The sequence below is a fragment of the Gracilinanus agilis genome, chromosome 4, assembly GCF_016433145.1.
Source record: "Gracilinanus agilis isolate LMUSP501 chromosome 4, AgileGrace, whole genome shotgun sequence".
In the NCBI taxonomy this organism is placed as follows: Eukaryota; Metazoa; Chordata; class Mammalia; order Didelphimorphia; family Didelphidae; genus Gracilinanus; species Gracilinanus agilis.
The window spans coordinates 354,436,691-354,458,607 of NC_058133.1; the positions used below are offsets into that span (position 1 = coordinate 354,436,691).

The 21,917-nt window shown below is 34.8% G+C and overlaps 1 protein-coding gene across 1 annotated transcript in view; it reads right to left on the reverse strand.

Annotated features, from left to right (window-relative positions):
- The window catches only part of LOC123247663 (prolyl endopeptidase), a 162,640-nt gene that overhangs the window by 17,994 nt on the left and 122,729 nt on the right, over positions 1-21,917 (reverse strand). Inside the window, exons 11-12 of the mRNA XM_044676624.1 lie at positions 8,026-8,162; positions 2,636-2,730 (exon numbers count right to left, since the gene is read on the reverse strand). Of these exons, the coding sequence (XP_044532559.1) occupies positions 2,636-2,730; positions 8,026-8,162 (232 nt within the window). The remainder of the gene's footprint in view (positions 1-2,635; positions 2,731-8,025; positions 8,163-21,917) is intronic.

The following is a 21,917-nucleotide window of genomic DNA, read 5'->3' on the forward strand; positions in this document are numbered from 1 at the left end:
ACACAAAGTTCAGAAATCCTGGATTTAGTGAATTCTCATTTGTTAAAATAACACCATAATTTGGGAGGCCTGGTTTGTCAATAATCCTTCCTTTTAGAATAAGATCAGGGTATTTTTATAATTTATTTAATATATTGCCCAAGTTGAGAATTCTGCATTACCTACCCAAAAAGAGGGATTGGGGATAAAAATATTTTGTAAATAATTTATCTAAATAGGAATGTGAGTCATTCTTGTTATTAGTACCTGTGCCCTTATTTCTTCAGGGGTTTGGATTGCTCTGGATAAAAACTTCAGATACCTCCTGATTCAGAGGCTCTTTGCCAATCTATACCCTTCAAAAAACTTCAGAGAAAATTTTCTCTCACAATATTCAACTCCAATCATTTCTTTATGTGAAGACCTTTCAAAACTACAACATATACTTTTGCCAATATCTTTTACTTAAACACATATTTACAGAATTTCAAGTTTAGGTTAATTTCAACTAACCACAATGAATGGGAGGCTCTACACCCACACTTCTCCACTGCTGCTTTTGTAGCTCTAGTCTAGTTAACATTTTCTAGCATTTTTGTGTCAATATGCCACACTTTTTTTGCCGCAAAAATTGGAAAGGGAAGTAGTATCTTTGAGTTGGGAGATAGAGGAAAAACAATAAGTTTGATTTGATGCCTGTTCAATTTGAGGTGGTGGAAAATTATCTAAGTCAAGATATTCTAGAAGTTGTTTTAGATATAGGGATCGACACATCTGAGCCCAAAACACAATTTTCAACATCACTGAAAAGTTCATATCACTGGAAATGTATAAAGAGGGCAGATGATATGCCTCTTATGGGGTTTAGGGCTTTTATTTGCAAGCCATTTCCTTAAATATAAGATCAGAGGAATTAATAAGTGAGGAGGAGACAAGTTTATTGTATTACTCTGGATATTATTTTCTGGGTTAAGGTCAAAATTCACAGGCACACCCTCAAAAAAAAATCAAACTTGCCTATGAAATGAACAAAAAGGAAATATGTATCTAATTACACACATCTAAGATGAACCACCTGCAGAAAGTCAATTAAAGTTGAAGCAGAAGAACTAAAGAAGTCTTTTTCCCTCACATCAAAATAAATGTTATTAAGACTTTAATAAGAAACCATGGGAGAAATGAATCTGCTTCACTTACTTACTTGGTTTTAAGATATATCACTTAGAGTATAGGAGCAGGCATCTTTAAGTGACTATTACATTTTGAAAATTCAATTAACAACCAACTCCCGGGGGGGGAAGATTTGCTTCAGATTGTGATTTAGGAGTAGGAAAGTGAAGATGAGTGAGCAGATGTCCTGACCTGCTGGGTTGGCTACACATAGATCTCACTGTACAAAATAGCTACAAGAGACTAACTCTGGTCTAAGCACTGTTAGGATAATTTGAGATTAAAAAGGGCATTTCAAAGAAGGATAAGACCAAAAGTCTTGAGTCAAGGTGAAAAATCATTCATCTTTTTTTTTTTTTAAACCTTCACATTCTGTCTTAAAATTGATACTAAATATTAGTTCCTTAGGCAGAAGAGTGATGAGGACTAGACAAGTTTGGGGTAAATGACTTGCCCAGAGTCACCAACTAGGAAGTGCCTGAGGCCAAATTTGAACTCAGGTCCTCCAGATTCCAGGCCTGACTCTCCATCCACCAAACTGCCTGGTTGCCCCCAAATTTGTTTATCTCAAAACTGTTAGCACAGGATGACTTAAAAAGATAAAGATAACACTAAAAAAAAAAAAAAAAAAAAAAAAGAAAAGAAAAAATCTAGTTTCTTAATCAAAAACCTTTATATTACTGTTACTCAAAAGGGTCTATAGGTTTTAAATCATCTCATACATGGTTATAAAAATAATTTTTATTGATATTCTTTGTTTTTGTATCACTTACATTTACCTATATTTCCGTTTCCAAGAACCATTCCTTATAATAAAGAATAAAGGAGAAAAAAATAGTTCAGCAAAATAAACCAAGTCATCAAAAGTCTGATATATGCAATGCTCTATACTCATAGGAACCTTCCACTTCTATGAAGAAACCTTCCAAATATATATGTGTGTGTGTGTGTACAGACAGACAGACAGACAGACAGACAGACACACACACACACACACACCCTTACCTTCTGTCTTAGAATCAATACTGTGTGTTTTGGTTCCAAGGCAGAAGAGCAATACGGGCTAGGCAATGGGGATTAAGTGACTTGCCCAGGGTCACATAGCTAGGAAATGTCAGAGGCCAAATTTGCACCCTGGACCTTCCATTTCTAGGTCTGGCTCTCAATTCACTGAACCACCTAGCTGCCCCCTCTCCCCTTGCATATATTTTTAAAAACCAACACTGAAAAAAAACAACTTTGGTTATATTTTGGAGAAATAGCTCTGAAACCTAGTTACTGTTTATTCTAATTATAAAAGTATGTGTGGGAAAAGTTAGCTTAATAAAAAGGGGGCAGGTGCTGCTACATGTGCAGAAATGTATATATTTTCTTTGTCAAAAAGCAGGTTGAAGGAGGGGTAAGACTAGAAAAAGAAAAAGTAAAAAATCATAATGTCATTCTTGATTAGACCACCATTTTGTTTTGGCAGGGAGAAGGTTCTTACCTTTGTGCCAGGTCTCTCCATATTCACCCCCTCCTCTAATGTTAGCTACTGCTAGCACACCACCCATGTGCCTCACAAAAATAAGCCTGGATACACTGTGAAACAAACAAACAAAAAGTTATTTTTCTAGTTGCTATTATTTCCTTTCTTCTCAAAAACATGAGCTGCCCCTAAGTGACCAAAATAAATTTTGCTGCATGTGGCATCATTTAAACATGGAACCCAGAATGATCTCATGGCAATACAATTTGATCAGTCTCTATAATTTTCTCTTAGTGAAGTCTGACTATAAAGCACTGCCACTGATTTCCAAATGAGTATCTAGTGTTTCTCATTTCTCTATATTTGCAAACATATCACTATGCAGAATAGTAATAAATACTTCATAAACTAGCAGGGTGACTCTAATACAGGGATGACTTGGATCAAACTGAACGTATTTCTCTACTAATATTTGGGTATATTAAGTAACAGTTAAAGTCCTAGCAAAGATTTTCTTAAATTCACACCAAGGCCATTATAATTATTTTTTCACAAGCTTGATGTACCTTGTTTCTAAGGTACTTTGTTACAACAGAGCAGTTTTGAAATATTAATAAAGTATATATTTTAAAAAGAGGCATTGTAGAGATTTAAAGAAGCTGGTTCTTGTCCTTTTTTGGTCACAGCTCCAGTCCCACATTTCTGATTATTTGTTGGACATCTTTATTTAGATGTCTCCTCTTCCTGAAGCTTTATGTTAATATGATATCACAGTCTCCATTAAAAAAATAGCTAATAAAATCTATTTACATAAAGTCCAAACTGCTTATTTCACCTAGAATTCAAGACCATATATAATCATTTAGCACCAACATTATCTCATTTCTTTTCATATATGCAATATTCCATCTAGGCTGGACTACTGGCTTCATGGCAGAAACAGCGACTCTATTAACAGATTCTAAAATCCAAAGAGTGACAGAAGAGACTACTAGAAGAGAGAATGCTTTAGGTAAAACTATTAACCTGTTAGTAGACTGGATAATGCCCAAGAAATTATAAAGCTTTTTTAAAAAATAATTTCAAGCTTATGATGAAAGCAACAGTTCCTCTTTCTTAATTCTAACATTCTATAGGCATTGTTGTATATCTGGTAGGTAGGAATACAACAGGGTGCAAAGAGGGTCAAATGAATATCACACAGCGGGGAAAGGAGACGCACCAGGTAGAGGTGAGTAGATTGTAGCATAACAAATGAAGAACTCTGAAGAAAAGGAGTAAAATATGTTATCGAGGAATTACATAATAGGAAGAGATGGGCTTTTTATGCGATGAGGACAATGAATGACAGGTGGAGGGCCAAAGTGCTTCTTTAATACTTTTAGAACGCCAGGAGAAAGGCCAGAAATCTGTTAAATACAGTCATAGGAAAGAGGCACACAGATCAGAGAGGCATGGATGGCTTTTGATTTGTATCTTTAGAGAAACTTCCAAACTGCTGTGATCACAGATCCACTTGAATATTTGAGCTGGTTAACCATGATCCAGGTATTAACTTAACAACTGTTAAATTACTAGCTTAGCATAGTGCCTGCCACATAGTAGACATCATATATATGCTAGCTATTATTAGTAGTTTTTGTTTTTGTCTTTTCCCTTTCAATACAATAGATATATTTGTTCATAGACAGCTTTCTAAAAAACACAATATATATCAACTTTAAAAAAAAAAAAGGCAATGGCTTCCCTTTACCTGTTGGCTCAGCCCAAACTTCTTCATCTTGGCATTTAAGGACTTCCACATATTTTAGCTGGAATTATAGTTTTTTGCATATATCTTACTACCTATTACTAGATGATTTAAGCTCCCTGAGGGCAGAAACTGTGCCTTTTAAATTTTTTTGTTAAATCATACCTTAAAAATAATGTTCAATGAATTGAATTACTTTTCTTAAATTGGTATCTTATTGAGATTAACTTTAATAAAGAGCATTGTAAATGGGGAAAGTCAAAAGAATAACAGAACTCTTTAAATCATTATCCCTTCGGTTTCTTTTAACCTACTATGGGAACTCGAAATTCTTCTATTCTTGGGGATCTCTAAAATCTATTCCTTCAAAATGTCAAAGGCTTCATGAATGAATATACACTACATTCACAACTAGACAAAGCCCCATAGGAACAGGGAGTGTGTCTTCATATCCCAACAAGCAAAGTGCTCAACAGTTATTCAATAAAAAGTTGTAAATAATGTTGGGGTTAGTTCATAGGTTACTGAATTTGGTTTACACAATGGGTAGCCTAACCTAAATTCACAATGTGGCAGTCACAGAGTTTACAATACCATCCCCAGAGGAGCACATGTACTTCAAAGGTATCGAACACTATAACCTAGACAAAGGCCAGTCCTCAAAGATGGTAAAGTCTAGGAACTGAATTCCATTTTTAAAGGGGTAGAAGGAGAAGAAAAGAAATTATTTTAAAGAAAGCTAAATTCCAAATAACTTGGTGTAAAGATATTTTATTTAAGAACAAAAAAACCAAAACCACCTGTTTAAGGTATATCATTCTGTTTTTTACAAAGAACAGGAAATTAAAGTTAACTTATAGAAAAAAAAAAGGATATATAATTGTCTCTTCAATGAAATAACTTAAACCTGGATAATATGAATTTTAAAAAGAGACATTAGAAAATATTCATAGAAATAATGGGAGGAGTTGTTGAAAAATAATGAATTCTATATTATCTGAAAATTTAAAATGAGAATGGTAATATTCCTCATAGAAAATGTACTTAATATTGGAATATAATGATCTAGATAGTTTAATAACAGGTTCTTAGTGTTGCTGAAGTTATTATCCAAAACTTCATTTTCTTTGCAGGGCTTTCTGACAGTGAGTGCTGCTCTCCAGTATCCTATGATAGCAACCTGTAATATTAGCGGGCTCCCACATTACGGCAGAACTAAAAGGAGGACACAGCCTCAATACCAAGCACACAATCCATAGCCTATCACCAAACTATAATCCCAATTATATAAGCTTGGAGATTCTGGAGTAGCAATGTAATACCTGTGATTTGGGCAGTTATCAAGAAAAAGAGTTCTGAGTCTGTTTCATAACTAAGCTAGATGATTTCTAAGGTCCTTTCACAGTTCTAAATGGTAAAAACTTCTTAAATAAATATATTAGGAATATTTAAATAAAGCAAATAACTCTATGATATGACAGGCTCTATGATATATTTTTTGTTGTTGTAACATAAATATTTTTGAGAAATATGGAAGGCTTGAATAAATGGGCATCAAATACAAACAGAAAACCCTCCTTTTTTAAAAAAAAAATTTAAAGCCATCTAAATTGTGAATTGCAGAACCAGATTTGCATTTGGAATGCAAATCTCTGTCTCTTTTTTTAAAATAAAAAGTATCTAAGCACAAAAGAAATGGAAAAATTTTTGAAAGGCAAAGTAAAGAATGAATTTATACTGGCAGTGTTCACTGATCTAATTCAGTCAGCTAAAATAATCAGTCAACAATTATCTACTGAGTACCTATGTCTATAGCACTAGATTAGGTAGTAGAAGAAGCTCATGTAAGAACACCATCAGTTTAAGGAACATATGCTGGGAGACGCATTACCTTCCAGGCTAATGAAATGTTTCTGTGCAGTAGCTTAGATGGTCAGATAAGGGCAAGGATGGCAAACCTTTTAGAGATTGAGTGCCCAAACTATAACTCTCATTCTGTATGTAAGTTGCACACCTTACCTGAGACAGGGGAGGAAAGAAGCATTTCCATTGGGCTGCTGGGCATAAGGGTGGATAATGTGAGAAATGTGCTTAGGTGTATGAAGAGAGGGAGAGGGGAGCAGTCTCCTTTGGCACATGTGTCATAGGTTTGCTAACACAATACTAGTGTGTCTACCAAAATATACTATAATCTAGTGGTTCTAAACCTAGGGCTTGAGAACTTGTTTATAAAATATTTTGATAGTTATGTTTCAATAAAATTGGTTTCCTTTGCTATTTTATTGTGTTACCTTGATGGCATTTAACAACATTATTCTGGGAAGGGAAACCACATACTTGTTTTCAGACTGCTCAAGAAAATGACAATACAAAAAAGGTTACAAAACCCAGGACCAGTCACAAGGAACTTGGGCTCACAGGATATGAAGCCAAAAGGTGTCCTTTACAATATTGGGAAAATGTAAGGTTAATAACTTCTCTTCCAAAATCATAAAAATACATGTAGTTCTACACATTTTAAATTTATCATAAGAAACCCCTTTTCTCCAGATCTCTCTAGATAGCATGATTCCAAATAAGCAAGAGTAAAGCAATATGGTAAAGAGTTTTCATTTCCTGAGTCCAACAAATGGTAATATGGTAAAAATGTTTCTTTCTTTAAAATGCTGAATTAGAGATGTGAAATAGCTAGAAATAAGGCAGTGCATGTGTCTTTGCCTACTACTCCCTGCAAAGAAAGATACTTTAACAAATTTTCATTAAGGCAGTTCTTATGTGATTCAGATAGGAAGCTAATCATGCTGTTATCAACAATCTGAGTTAAGACTTTTCCCCCTCAAATATAAGTGGTACAATGAAAAGAGCACTGGAAGGAATGATGGGACTTGGGTTTCAAATTCAAATTCTGTCTCAGCCATTTCTAAGCCCTACATTTTTGAAACCCTTACCTTCCGTCTTGGAGTCAATACTGTGTATTGGCTGCAAGGCAGAAGAGTGGTAAGGGTAGGCAATGGGGGTCAAGTGACTTGCCCAGGGTCACACAGCTGAGAAGTGTCTGAGTCCAGATTTGAACCTAGGACCTCCCATCTCTAGTCCTGGCTCTCAATCCACTGAGCTACCCAGCTGCCCCTGCTACATTTATATTAATAAAGTAAGGGGGATAAATTAGTTGACCTCTCAGGTCCCATCCAGTTTTAAGTCTATGATCCTGTGATATAAACTTTCTTATAACAAATGAAGAGAATAGAAATAAGAATTCTCTAATAAATATTCAGCTTTCAATTTCCTGCAGAATAAAACTGAGGACTGTCAATAAAAGTATGTCAACTGCTCTTTACACTTAAAAAACGACAGACTGTTGAAAAAACAAAGCAAAACACTAGAATACACGCACTCACCGATGACACTTCTAAGTCCAAAGGAAATGCTTAAGTTATAGCAGGAAAAGGAAACAATTATCTAACATGATTGGTAAATTCATAGCTGATACTTAAAACATCTGAAAAATAGGCTCTTGAGAAGTCCCCAAGTGAAAATACATTTTATTTATCTTTAAAGGTGACCAAGTCTAATACTGTATGATAGTCTTAGTATGGGGATCTAGAAATCGGGGGACAATAAACAAAACTCAGACATCTCAAGAGTATTCCAAATTTACCTGTAGCTTGGTGTAATTGATATATTGAAGCCTCCATAGCCATACAAGAAAGCAGGATGAGAACCGTCTAATTTAATTCCTTTCTTATGGACAATGAACATAGGGATCTTTGTGCCATCTCTGCTGGGGTAGAACACCTAAGATAAAAGAGAAGATAAGTTTAAATTCATTACAATAATTTTTGTATTATATCATGTAAGCTCTCCTGTTCTCTCCAGTGGGAAAGTCTGAAAAGAAATGGTATAAATAATCCATCTTTTTCAATAATGAATGTTTGATGATGCATGTGTCACATTAAACAAGCTGATGTATAAAATTAAAGCAAAAATGAAAGCAGTTTTGGAATCAAAGGAAGCACATTCTAGGGAAAAAATTGAGAAAGTGTACAGAATTTTATTTAAAGGGAGCTTTTAAATTCATGTTTGAAAGAACTAAGAGAGTGACTGTGGGTGGGTGGCAGGAAATGTACAGCAAGAGAAAACATTCAAATGATTGGCTATGACTAGTGGGCTAAAATAGAGAGACTTCCATTGAGTAGAAGAAGAACAGAGAGAGCTAAAGGGCACCAAATAATCATGGAGGTTATAACCTCTAAAAAACAGACTAGTAAAGACTCTCATAATTCTATTCCAGTGGTTCCCAAACTTTTTGGACCTACCAGCCCCTTTCCAGAAAAAATATTACTTAGCTCCCTGGAAATTATTTTTTTTTAATTTTAATAGCAATTAATAGGAAAGATAAATGCACCTGTGGCCATCACCACCTCCCTGGATCACTGTAGCACTCACCAGGGGGCAGTAGCGCCCACTTTGGGAATCACTGTTTTATTCAAACTGTATCATCTGAACAAGACCAGCACAGAAAGTGAAGTATTTCATGTGAATATACTGGACAACAAAATGTAGGGTAATAGATATAATTTAGTATTATATCAGCATTTGTAAATGATACCAGAATTGGAATTCTATGTTCCAATGGGCCAACCATATGAAGAGGTAATAAGGAAGTATACATTACTAGAATAGAAAGTTGTTTTCCTGGAAGGGTGAAGGATAGCAAGCATATTGGAGATTATTGAGGAAAAAGAAAAGGAATAGCAATTCCATAAAAAAGAGATAGGGCCATTTAGGAACACTGAAATAAAAAAATATATCAGTAACAAAGAGAGACAGTGTTACTAAGTGGAGAAAGGCCTAGGTAGGCTGGGAATCAGGAAAACAAATGCTTTGTTTTGTTTTTGTTATGCTCTGCTTTAGTATATATTTACTAACTGAAGGAGGACAATTCACTTAGATGCCCAGGGCCTCAGGTAACTCTTTCAGATGATAATAGCCCACATACATATAGCCCTTTAAGGTTTGCAAAACATTTCATCAGTGTTATCTTATTAGATTCTCACAACAACAAAGGTAGGTGTTATTATCTCCATTTTATAGACAACTGAGGTCAAAGTTAAAAGACTTGTCTGGGGGAACACAGCTAATTCCTAGCCTGAGCTAGGAATAAATGCCAGATAGTACTCCAGAAAGTGAAAAAAATGTGTCAAAGTAAGAAGGATAAGTCAAAGGTCATGTAAGAAATAAATCTTGTTGTTCCTCTTTCTTTTTTGAAGAGAATCAATGACATCATAAGAGTAATGATGTCTTGTCTTGCCCATGAGTTGGACTTCAGTGAGGCAGAATTGCATAGACTTTGTCCTCAGTCTCAATCTCTCTTCCTGAGTCAATGGCAGGACAAAAGTCAAGATGACAGGTGATATCCCCGTATATAGCAGATGATCTTGGTGTCTTTGAGGTCTGGCCATCCTCTATGAGCTCCACAAAGCCTCTTTCTACTACCTTCATGGCTCTTGGAACCAAATTATTCTCATTGGCCTATTTTGCTGGGGGAAGCCTTCACACATAAATCTAATAAGTATTCATTCTACAATATAGGCAGCAACTTAACAATCCAGCTTTTTTTGAAGACCTCCTGTTTCCAGGTCTGGTGCTCTATCCACTGAAACATTTAACTGCCTTACTTCAGAAACATCTTCAAGAATCCACTTTTGGTCAACTCTAATTGTCAGGAAGTTTTTCCATTTGAATAGAAAATTTTCTCCCTATAGCTTTTACCTATTAGCCCTAATTCTACTTTTCTGACTCAAGCAGAATAAGTTTAATTCCTCTCTCCACTCACATGAAGACTTGTAAAGACTTGCTTGAATTCTGGACTAAAAATTTCCCTTGTCTAAAGAGCATTCAAAAGATACACTAACAGATCACAGAAAGCTGGCTGGTCTTATTTAGCCTTTAGGTCACAAAGCACAACAAAGCTTTAAAATAGGAATGGACTTTGGAAACTATATAGTCCAATCCTCTAGATTTTACAGAAGAAATTGGTGATCAGAAAACTGAAGGGACTTGCTTAAGAACTAAAAAGAATTAGGAAAGGATAATAGATCTTACTTCTAAAGCTGGTTGGGACTCTAGAGATGGTCAAATAGAATTCACTTATTTTTTGAAACTTGGTCTTCCTGTCTCATCCAACTTAGAAGTGTAGTGGTAATGCTGGGAATGATTACAATGCTAATTGGCAAAAATATCTTAATCTACTCTGTTTCTCTGACTGGGCTGGTTTATAACTCCTCTGACAAACTATCGGCTTTCTCCTCCCAGAGGAAGCCACTAAGGTTAGACTTAGTGTTGACACCCAATTGACTTTATCCTTCCTACAGCTCAGAATTACTAAAATCAAGTGATCTACTCACCTCAGATTTCTAGGCAACAGAAACTATATATATGGGCCACCATGCTTAGATCCTTCATTTTACAGGTAAGGAAACTGAAGTTCAAAGATTGGGTGACTTACCCACAGTTACACAGCTAGTAAATACCAGAGGCAGAATCTGAACTAGGATAACACTAACTCTCAGAACATAATTCTAACTATACTATATTGCTATTTCCATAGTTGAATTTGAATCCAGGTTTTTGTGACTTCAAATACAATCTTCTTTTCATTATACCAGGATCTAGGGGCAGGCTGTGACAAGTGGTTTACTGATCTATTATGCTATCCAGAAGATTTTAGGCTTCTCTGCTGTCACTGCCCATTGACTCAGCAGCCCTTGAAAACTGGGTAGCCATCAAGGAACTGATTCATAGCTCTATATACTGATGTGTTCTTGTTCCTAGTCTCCTGACAGTACTGACTGATTCAGCCTTTCCATCATATTGTAAGGCTCATCTTCACCATGTCTACCACTTCCCTATCCCCAGATGTATTCTTAGGTGAGGCCAGGTGAGACAAGACACAGATCAAAATAAGAATAAGATAGCATTTAAACACTTAGGATATTCTGATGCTTTGTATTTATGTGCCAAAGCATGAATCTAGGCATCTGGTAACCCCTGTTATTGCTGGAGGATAAGACTGAACTCCATATCTACATACAGTGATACTGACTTTTGTGTGTTTGTTTTTTAACTAGCCTTGTTCAAAGGTAGAGGGAGTGGAAGGTATCATTTAGAACAGGGGTCGGCAACGTATGTCTCTTGAGCCATATCTGGCTCTTTTGAGGGCTAGATATGGCTCTTTCTGCAGGAGCCATAAAGTCAATTTTTTTTCAGCCACTGTTACAGGAGCATGCACTGTGAGCACTGTACGGCTCTCACAAAATTGCATTTTAAAAAACGTGGCATTTATGGCTCTCACGGCCAAAAAGGTTGCCGACCCCTGGTTTAGAGAGTAGGGTGGGATTAAGAAGTATCAATCTATTTGCTTTAACTGATTCTGCTAAATAAAAATGTTTAATATTGGGAGATAAGTAAAATACTATAAAACTGGACTAGGAAGTGAAGAGACCTGGGTTCCATTACTATCATTAACATCAGCTATGTGGTCCTCAATACATCACTTCCCCCTAAGCCTCAGTTTGACTACTTGTAAAATAAAGGCATTAGAACATATGACTTCCTAAGGAAGTGATAGGCAACCTTTTGAGCTTTGAGTGTGTCAAAATTTGCCAAAAAACCGAGCATAACTCAGGTGGTATGTCACTTCAAGAAAAAAAACCATAATTTTGTGATATTTATAGTTTAAAAAACAAAAATGTATAGTTATAATATATAACTGCATTTAATAAACCAAAATAGGTTAATTGATATAGGTAGAATTGTCATCAAGTGTCTACACTACACTACAGCAAATGTTTCATCCTCGGCATGTGGTCGCATACTTCTCTGTAAGCAGCCACGTGTCATCGAAAATGGCTACTACACATGTCAGTGCTGACATGCATGTCATAGGTTTGCCATCACTGTCCTAAGGTATCTCTCATTTCTCACAATACAAGGAAGGGAAACCGCATAGTGCTTATCTGATTACTGAATAGGCTAAAGAATTTAAGGTTAGAGGAATTCATGTATTCAAGGAGTTTTTAACCCTGGTTTGTGTCATGGACACCTTTGGCAATCTGGTAAAACCTTCCTCAGGAAAAAAAAATATTTTTAAATAACTGAAGGAAATGACAAATATCAGTTGGAGGTTAGTGAAAATAAAGATGTCATATTTTATTTTTTCCCATTCAAGTCCTGAACTTTCTGAAATCTGTCCACAGTCCTCAGGTTAAGAATCCCTGATTTAGCCCAACTGCCTCACTTACAGAAATGGGAAAATTAAGCATCAGAAAGGGAAAATGGCCTACTCAAGATCTGTAGGATTTTAAAGGGAAAAAAAAGAAAATGACAAACATAGGACCTGAGAGATAATAGAATGTTAAAAATGTGGAGGACAGCAGAGATCATCTAAGTCTACTCCAGTCATCTTAAAGGTGTGGTAATAAATACAAGTGATTTACCAAAGGTCACATATTATATGTTTCAGGTAGAGTGGGAAAGGAATTCAGATCGCCTATCTTCCATCTTAATATGTTTTCCTTCTGTGCCATGCAATAAATTTAATTTGTGCCATTAACTAACTCTCTTGGGGTCCAATATAATCCTATACTAGAGTTCACTTACAGTATCAAATGCTTTGTAACAATGTACCAACATGATAAACTCTTAAATGATGAATTTCCTTGCCTTTTTATGAAAAAGCAAAATAACATTTTTTTTAACATTTTGTCAAGTATAAAGAATATGAACCAAATGTCATTTGAGCAGTAGAGTTCCATTTTTGGGGTTCCATTTCTTTCCCTGCTTTCCTTAGCCTTTTGGAAAGTAAACTTATGGTGGTTTGAAAAACCATGCCAGCCAGGAGCTATTCCAGTAACTAAGGGAGAAGTCTCTTTAGAAATATGATCCTCTCTACACATGTTAGTTAACAAGTTATCTTCAACTTGAGTGCCAGTTAAAAAATAAAACTATAAGCTGCCAGGGCATTTAGCTTTTAAAAACCAATTCTGATAATGTTTAAACAAAGTCTAGCAAATGCAAGTCACCTCAAAAATGAAAAAGAGCACTTATGTAAATCTTAAGAAAGTTCTATAAACATTTACATATGTTATTTAACACTTCAAGTTATAGCTGCCATAAAAAAAGGAGATTCTCATTATTTGTGTGCATTTCAAACTAAAATATTGAAAGGTTGATTAATATTATTATCTACAGAAAGCAAACATGCATCCTGGAGCTGACGCTATCAAATGAACTAAGAAACAATTTTTTCAAAAGTAGGAGGAAAAAGGGAGGGGGCCTAGAGGACACATGGTTTGGACATGTAGTAAATATTTCCACTAACAACTCCAATTATACAGAGGCACTAACTAACCCCAAATGGCTTAGGTTAAGGCACCATATTTTGGCAGTGGGTGGAAGCTATTAAAATTATATGACAACTTGTTATAACACCAGAGTTTTTATTTAAACTTAAATTTAAAGTGCTTCTATTTGAGAGATTAAGGTAAACTATAACAGGCAAGTCCTAATGAGAAAAGAATGTCTGGAGATACAAGTTCCTGCCTAATTTTAGACCCTGACAGTCTTACTGGAGAATATTCATAAAAGGGTGTTGTTGTTTCTCTTTCTCTTAGGAGTGAGAAAGCTACACTGGTGTTACATGTGTTATTTGTTTATTATTGTGTTATTTATTAAACCTGTAAGAAATTGACAACTGACATTCCATTGTAAATGCACAGAAACTCAAGACATGACATAAGATAAAAAAACATTGGGAGAAAAGGGGAATGTAACTTTTATGCTTCAATTAACTTTAGAAAAAATAAGCACATGAAAAATTGCCGGAGATGTCCTGAGAGGTTTCTTTAATGCAAATATTTTTTGTTGCAGTTAAATGAAAAATATTTGCCTAACAGAGCATTGTAATGTACCATCATAGTTTCTAGATATTTAACTTTCTGGAAAGTAAAAAAAAAAAGAATTTAAAGTTACCTTTGGGATGAAAATAAGAAAAGTTCCTCTTGGAAAAGTTTTATTGTTTGTCTTTTAAATAAGATAAACTGCTTTTTTAATATAAGAAAGAAAAAATTCAAAATATGTCAAATTTGTATCATGGAAAACAACCTAGAAACATTCATGCACGAATGAGCAAGGGTATTTTTGGGATATCAGCAATGTCACAATCACTGGAAAAATTATTTTCTAGGATTCTACTTCCTTGCCAGTTCAGAGGTTTTCTCCTCCCCCTTTTTTGGTGGGAGAATTAGGCAGGTAGGCCTGGAAATGTTGAAATCAGAGAAGACTGCCATATCTAAAATTCATTTTATTTTAGATGGCATCATGGTATAATGAACAAACAAAATACTAGACTTGGAGACAGGTGTTGTGTTTAAATTAAGCACAGAGAGGGCAGCTGAGTGGCTCAGTGGATTGAGAGCCAGGCCTAAAGACAAGAGGTACTAGATTCAAATCTGGCCTCAGACACTTCCTAGCTATGTGACCCTGGGCAAGTCACTTAATCCCCATTGCCTAGCCCTTACTGCTCTTCTCCCCTGGAACAAATATACAGTATGGATTCTAAGATGGAAGGTAAGGGTTTAAAATTTTTTTAAATAAATAAAATAAAAAAATAAATTAAGCACATTAATACTAGCTGTCTGACATGGACAAGTTCTAAGACTTAACTAAGGCTTCTAGAAGGCACTGGGGGAGAGAATTCCCTATGCTAACCTAAATCGATGCATTACCATTTGGTAGAGTAATGAATAATTGCAAAATCAATTTAAGAATTTTAACATCCTATTTTTACATTATTATTATTAATGATCCATGTACTATTTTTCAGGATATAAAAGTGAAATATAAGCTTTTAAAAAACACATTTTAAGGTTGCCCCTCCCATGCTAATCTACAATTTTCACATAAATATAAACCTATTTGAGAATAATCCTTTTGCTTTACAAACCTATAGTTTAAAGAACATTTATGTTTATGTTATCATGTAACACAGGCTTACTGTGAATCAGTTGTTCTTATTAGTATACTTTTTACATATTAGCATCACTATTATTTTAATTTATAACAAATGTTGAAATTGGTGGAAATTCCCTATGATGAAAAAATCATAGATCTTCTTACATTTACTTTAGGAACTGAAATTAATTTTCCTTAAGAAAATGGGAGATATTCAGGGTTAAGTTCCAATGTCATTATACTTTCTTGTGGTTTCTAAAAGCCATATCCCAACCAGAATAAATGACAATAATAAGTTACAATTATAAAGTGCTTTAAAGTCTACAAAGTACTTGCTTCACAACACTTCTGTGGAGTTGCAAGGAATATTGCAGTATTGCCATTTTTTTTTTACAGATGAGGAAACTAAAGTTCAGAGGAACATAAACACAGAAAAGTAAATGCAAAATATATACAAAGTAATTTGATAGGGGGAGAGCACTAGCAACTAGAAGGATCAAGATAGCTTCTTGTAGGGAACGGTACTTTAGTTGAGCCCTGAAGGAAGTTAGGGGCGCTTAAATATAAGTAAGGAGATACATTCCAGGCATATGGAGAACTAACATAAAGAAAGTATGAATGGGGTTTGGGATTGGGAGGGATAAACATGGATTATGATTCAACAAAGAAAACAGAGGACTGCTGAGACAAATACGAAGAAAACCAGGGGAGGCCAGTCCCACAAAAACCAAAAGAAGAAAATATCTAGGAGAGAACATAAGAGCATGAATTTAAATTTGGAAGGCACCTTTGAGACCACTGAAATTCAACCCTTCTCATTTTACAGATGAGAAAGCTAAGACCAAGAGAAGTTAAATAACATTTCCTGGGTCATACAGTTAAAAATGCCTGAAGAGAAACTGAACTCACATTTATCCAAATCTAGTGCCCCAGCCACTTCAGAATATGTCTTTCTAAGAGGACAGAACAACAGTGAAAGATGTTGCAGAGAAGTCATGGAATAGGAAAGAAAGGTCCTTGGTTTGGCGATGAAGAAAATAATGATAACTTTGGGGAATAATTTGATTGGAGCGATGAGGCTACAGCTCATATTGCAAAGGTCTATGAAAACAAGGAGAAAACAAAAAGCACAAATGAGTTATTTTTAGAACTCTGGTTGTATATGAGAAAGGTGATAGAGGAGGAAAGGAAGATAGGGTTAAATGGAGGTGGGGTTTTTCTTTTAAAGCATTTGGGAGATAAGCACGGGAGAAGAAATCTGTGGAGAAAGAAATATTGAAAATTAAGGAGTCAAGAGTGATGATCAAAAGGTCAGATTTCTTAGAGGGAATACAGTGTTGAAATGATATGACATGGAATAGTAGAGAAACTTAAAATCTTTTTTCTTTCTATTTTATGTCTGTTTATTGTCTTATTTCCAGAGGGCATCTTAAAAATTGAGAGTGATCTTAGAGAGCTCAGAGTCCAGCTTGTCATCCAGTGCCAGAATCTCTTATTCAGCATCCCTGAAAGAGGCCATCCAGCCTCCCATTGAATGTTTTCATGGAAGATTTTGCTGGAAGAAGGATCAGAGGAGCTGGGTTTGACTCTTGGCTCTCCGTTAACTGTCCAAATGATTGTGGATAATTAATTTCACTTCTCTAGGCCTTAGTTTTCACATCCTTAAAGTAAGAGTCCTTTCTAGCTTTAAATATCCTGTTATGATGATAACCAATAGTGGCAAGTTTATTACTCATAAAGCACTTTGTCCCACTGTAGGAGAGTTCTAATTACTAAAAAGTTCTACTGATTCTAATAATAAACAGTATCCAATCCACCATCATTGACACATTTCAAAGTAACCTCTGTCTTGTTCAAGTATTTTATATGATGAGGGATGCCATGTTAAGAGAATAAATAACTATTTCTTCTACCATATAGGTGGTATTCAGACTAGAATAACTGTCCTCTGTAAGAAAGTTCTCGAAATTTTCTGTAAGTCAGGGAGGAAGGCCAACTCAGGCATAAGTAGAGAAGATAAAAACTTACATGGTAGGATTTGAAGAATGCTATTAAGCCCTGGTTTGTTCACTAGACTACTACAGATACTCTCCTCCTACCAGGCTTTTCTTCCCACCATTACAGAGTCAATCCCTTTGGTTGAATTAAAAAATTATCCAGAAGATCATTATCCAGAAATAACTCAGTTGAAAAGGGGGAGGAACTCCCCTACTCCCTTCTCAATGGTCCATGGATACAAATTAGTTTGTCATATTGTTTAACTTGATACTGTGAAAGGTAGAAGGCACCTTAGTCCTAAAGGCATAAAGTACAAGATGGCTAATTTTTAATGACAGCAAAACAATGAAATAATTTACCTAATGTCACATGGTTAGTCTCTGACACTAACATTCTGTGACTACAAGCAGGTCACTTTACTTTTCTTTAGATTTCAGTTTTCTTATCTTTAAGACAGAAATGATATACAGAATCTCATCTACTGTTTATTTCAGCAGCTCTTAGTGAATATCCAACCTGAAAGTGGATATGAAAATACAAACAAAACAAAAAGGACATAACAAAGACATTATTTATGGGTACATCACCACTCACACATAAAATAAGTATGTATTAACTGACTATGAAAAAATCCATTAAAGGCCAAAAAGGGTATTAGATAAATAAAGGACAAAGGTTCTAAAAAATACCACACATATTCCTCACTTGGCAATTGGTCAAAGGAAATGAACAGGCAGTTTTCAGATGACGAAATCAAAACTATTTATTTTCATGTGAAAAAATATTCTAAATCATTACTAATTAGAGAAATGTAAATTAAAGCAACTCTTGTGTACCACCTCACAGATCTGGAATGAGGAACACACATTTTCTTAGGTTCGTATCTGGCCTCAGATACTTAAAAGCTTTGTGACCCTGGGTAAGTCACAATCCTGTTTGCCTCAGTTTCTTCATTAATAAATTAAACTGTAGGAAAAATGGCAAACCATTCCAGTATCTTTTCTAAGAAAACCCCAAATTGGGCTACAAAGAGTAGGAGAAAACTGAATCGACTGAACAACAAACAAGAAGGAAGAGATTTAATGTTTCTAAAATGGCTGAAATCTACTTTAGCCTAACAGAAAAGCTTAACATTTACTGGAGTTGGGCTTAACTACTACAGTTATCCTGGATTAAGATTTAAAAGGAAAAAGTTGAATTCTATCATTGCACATTCTTTCTTGTGATGAATAAATTCAGCAATAGACATATGAATTAACAATTTTATCTATTTTGTTCCCCTTTGTATTCTAATAGGACACAAACTCCTAGAGGCCTGAGGCTATTTTTTTCTCTCTTCATTACAGGCACTTAATAGATAAATATAGAATTATATTTTAAGATGACCTGACACTCTTCTTTTTTTATAAATTGTTTTTTTTTTAAACCCTTGTACTTCGGTGTATTGTCTTATAGATGGAAGATTGGTAAGGGTGGGCAATGGGGGTCAAGTGACTTGCCCAGGGTCACACAGCTGGGAAGTGGCTGAGGCCGGGTTTGAACCTAGGACCTCCTGTCTCTAGGCCTGACTCTCACTCCACTGAGCTACCCAGCTGCCCCAACCTGACACTCTTCTAATACAGACCCTTCCAAAGGTAGCATATAGTTTTCAATGTTCCTTTGCATCTAGAGAAAACAAATGGCAACAAAATTTGAATAATAGCACTTTTGCTCTTACCTAAGAAATGAAGAGAGACAAATTAAGTGACCTCTCATTCAACAAAATAAGGTAAAAGGAGACAACTATGCACAAAACATCACCTGCTGAACAATTTCCATGGGAAGTAATTATGAATCTTTTTCCAATTCATTTCCCTGAAATAAGCATTCATTTTGGATAGACCAGGTGTGCTGAAGAATTGAAGCAATTAGTGACTTTATAAAATTCTAAAAATTCTTTTATAACATTATGAAGCTGATTTTTAAAAGTGTATACATGGGAGGGTTATGGTCTAGAGTAGTTAATTCTTTGGACCTTGGCAAGTTTGAATCTCAAATAATTTTTCATACATTTATCCATAAAAATATTTTAAAAGTAACTACCAAGGTTGGAACTAAAATTATAATTTTTAGAAAAGAGCTTTTAGAAATAGCATATTTACATGTTCAATATATAGCTCAGGTAAAAACATCACTATAACAAATTCTACAGAACCTCTACACCTTGCTTTGTTGCACTGGGATTTTGTCTTAGAAATACTTTGGTAGGAGTTATGTTCCTTTAATGTACCAGAAGATGTGATAAAGTTTAGCTGATGTGTTGTAATTTAGGAAATAAGAAAATTAACAAGGTTTTAAAAATATACAAAGAGGAGGAGAAACATGTTCTACATGATCTGGATCTTTGGCCATATTATTTTGGGTGAGTTTTTTGAGTTTAGGTAGCCTTGGCTATATGTAGTAACTGATACTTGGTAACTGAGTAAAAAGGATTATTATTCTAAAAGTAGGTTTGGTCAAACTCTCTTTCTCATTTCAATGAAAATTTCAATCAAATGAACAAACATTTACTAAGTGCCTACTATGTACAAATCACTCTGCCAAGTTCTGGAGGTAATTCATCTGGGAAGGTACAGCATATATGTATAAAGTAATTTCAGTTCTCACACACATAAAATCTTTGTTACCTTTTAGTGTACAAAAATGGTAAGATTAATCTAGCACAACATGTACTTTCTGCTCTCTCATCACAAGGAATTACAGAAACCAGTCAAAAATCTGAATGTCACTATCACATGAAACTCATAATGAAATTGCCTAATTCAAACTTATTTTACATTTGAGTAAACTGTGAGCCAGTATGACTTATTCAAGGTCACTCTAACTGGGACAAGAACTCATTTCATGCCACTCTTTTTATGCTACACCACAAATGCTATGGCTAATCTCTTCCTTAACTGCTCTTACATACCAAGTCTAGCCCTTATCATTTCATATATGAACTACTATCAGAACTTCATAATTAGACTCCCTGTCACATAATCATTTCCACTTCCCAACACTGTTGTTTTCATAGTGATAAACTGTTCCACAGAATGTACCTTTCTGAGTACATCTTAAATCTATTTAACATTCTGATTTTTTAAAAAAAATGCAGCCTCAGAAATACAATGCACTATGCAATTATTTGGTTTCATTGCATTATAAGAGGAAAATTAATAACCAATGTTCTAAAAAGAAGAAATCCAATCATAAAATATATTAATAAAAAAGAAGAGAATGATTTGGTTTAGAAACTTGTAGTTGGTAGCTATTTACTGCTTGTGGGTGCTACATTACTGGCTAAGTGAAATGAAAGCAGTATTTATGGACTGAATAGAAATCAAACTCTACAGAATTGTGGTAAAACAAAGAACAATTTTAGCTGCCTTAAATTGGTGACAGATACATTGACAAAAGCCCTGGAACCAGAAAACCAGCACCAGAGCTCAATTACAAATTTTCATTTGACCCATTCAATTTATTTATTCATCAAATATTTATTGAATACTTAAGATGAGCAAAGTACAGTAGGGAAATGAGATAATAAAAACAATATAAAATGCAAACAGAGAAAATTATCACTTAAAACATAACACTTAAAAACTTTCAACAGCAAAATTCTTTGCCAAAATATTTATTTAACTATGTTCCCATTGGTCAAAACTAACACTTCAACAAAACTCTTCTACTATAATGGGTTACTATACTCTTGGCTTCCCTCAAAAAGTACAAATACAAATCCCATACAATAAATTCTTCATGAAAGCAAGAGAGAGAAAGGAAACCCTTTGCAGATAACTGCAAGCTGCTTAAAGTCCAATCATTAAGACATCCATGAGTACCACAGTGCATTTCACTACCACCCACTGGGAAACTTAGGGCCAGAAGTGGGCTCATGCTGAGCAAGGCCAACTGCAAAGAGATGGTCAATTAGAAGGAATCTTGTTAGTGAGCTTAGAAACAGCACTGTGAAAAGCTATTGAGAAACAGCTTACTAGGGGTGAAGAAAAAGAAGCAGAAAAGAATGAAGACAAATCAAAAAGTTCAGAAATCTTTGTATATGTGGAACAAATTTTTCTTTATTACCATGATGCAATTGACTATATAGGGGTTTAAAGAAAAATTTACTGTGCAAAATATTACTGGTCAAGAGTGTCATAATGCATAAATTAGTCTTTTCAATAATCCACTCCAGGTCTCTTTTAACTGACTACAGATGGAGAGTCATTAGATGTCAAATTTAATTGTCTCTTTTTAAATAGGGGAAATATATTAGTTAGTCATGTTTCTATCTATACTATTAACTGTATGTAAGTGGAACCACAGCATATGAAAGGCAAATAGCAAAGAATAAAAATGCAAGATGGATCATTTAGTTTTCAGCAATTAGAATTTGTGATTAATTCTGTTCTTTCTATGAATGCTAGCTGAAAAATTTTATCATGGGGGAGGGAGGGAGAGACCAGAAGCATATACTTACATATATGTATAAAGCATATAAATGAATGTATGTACATA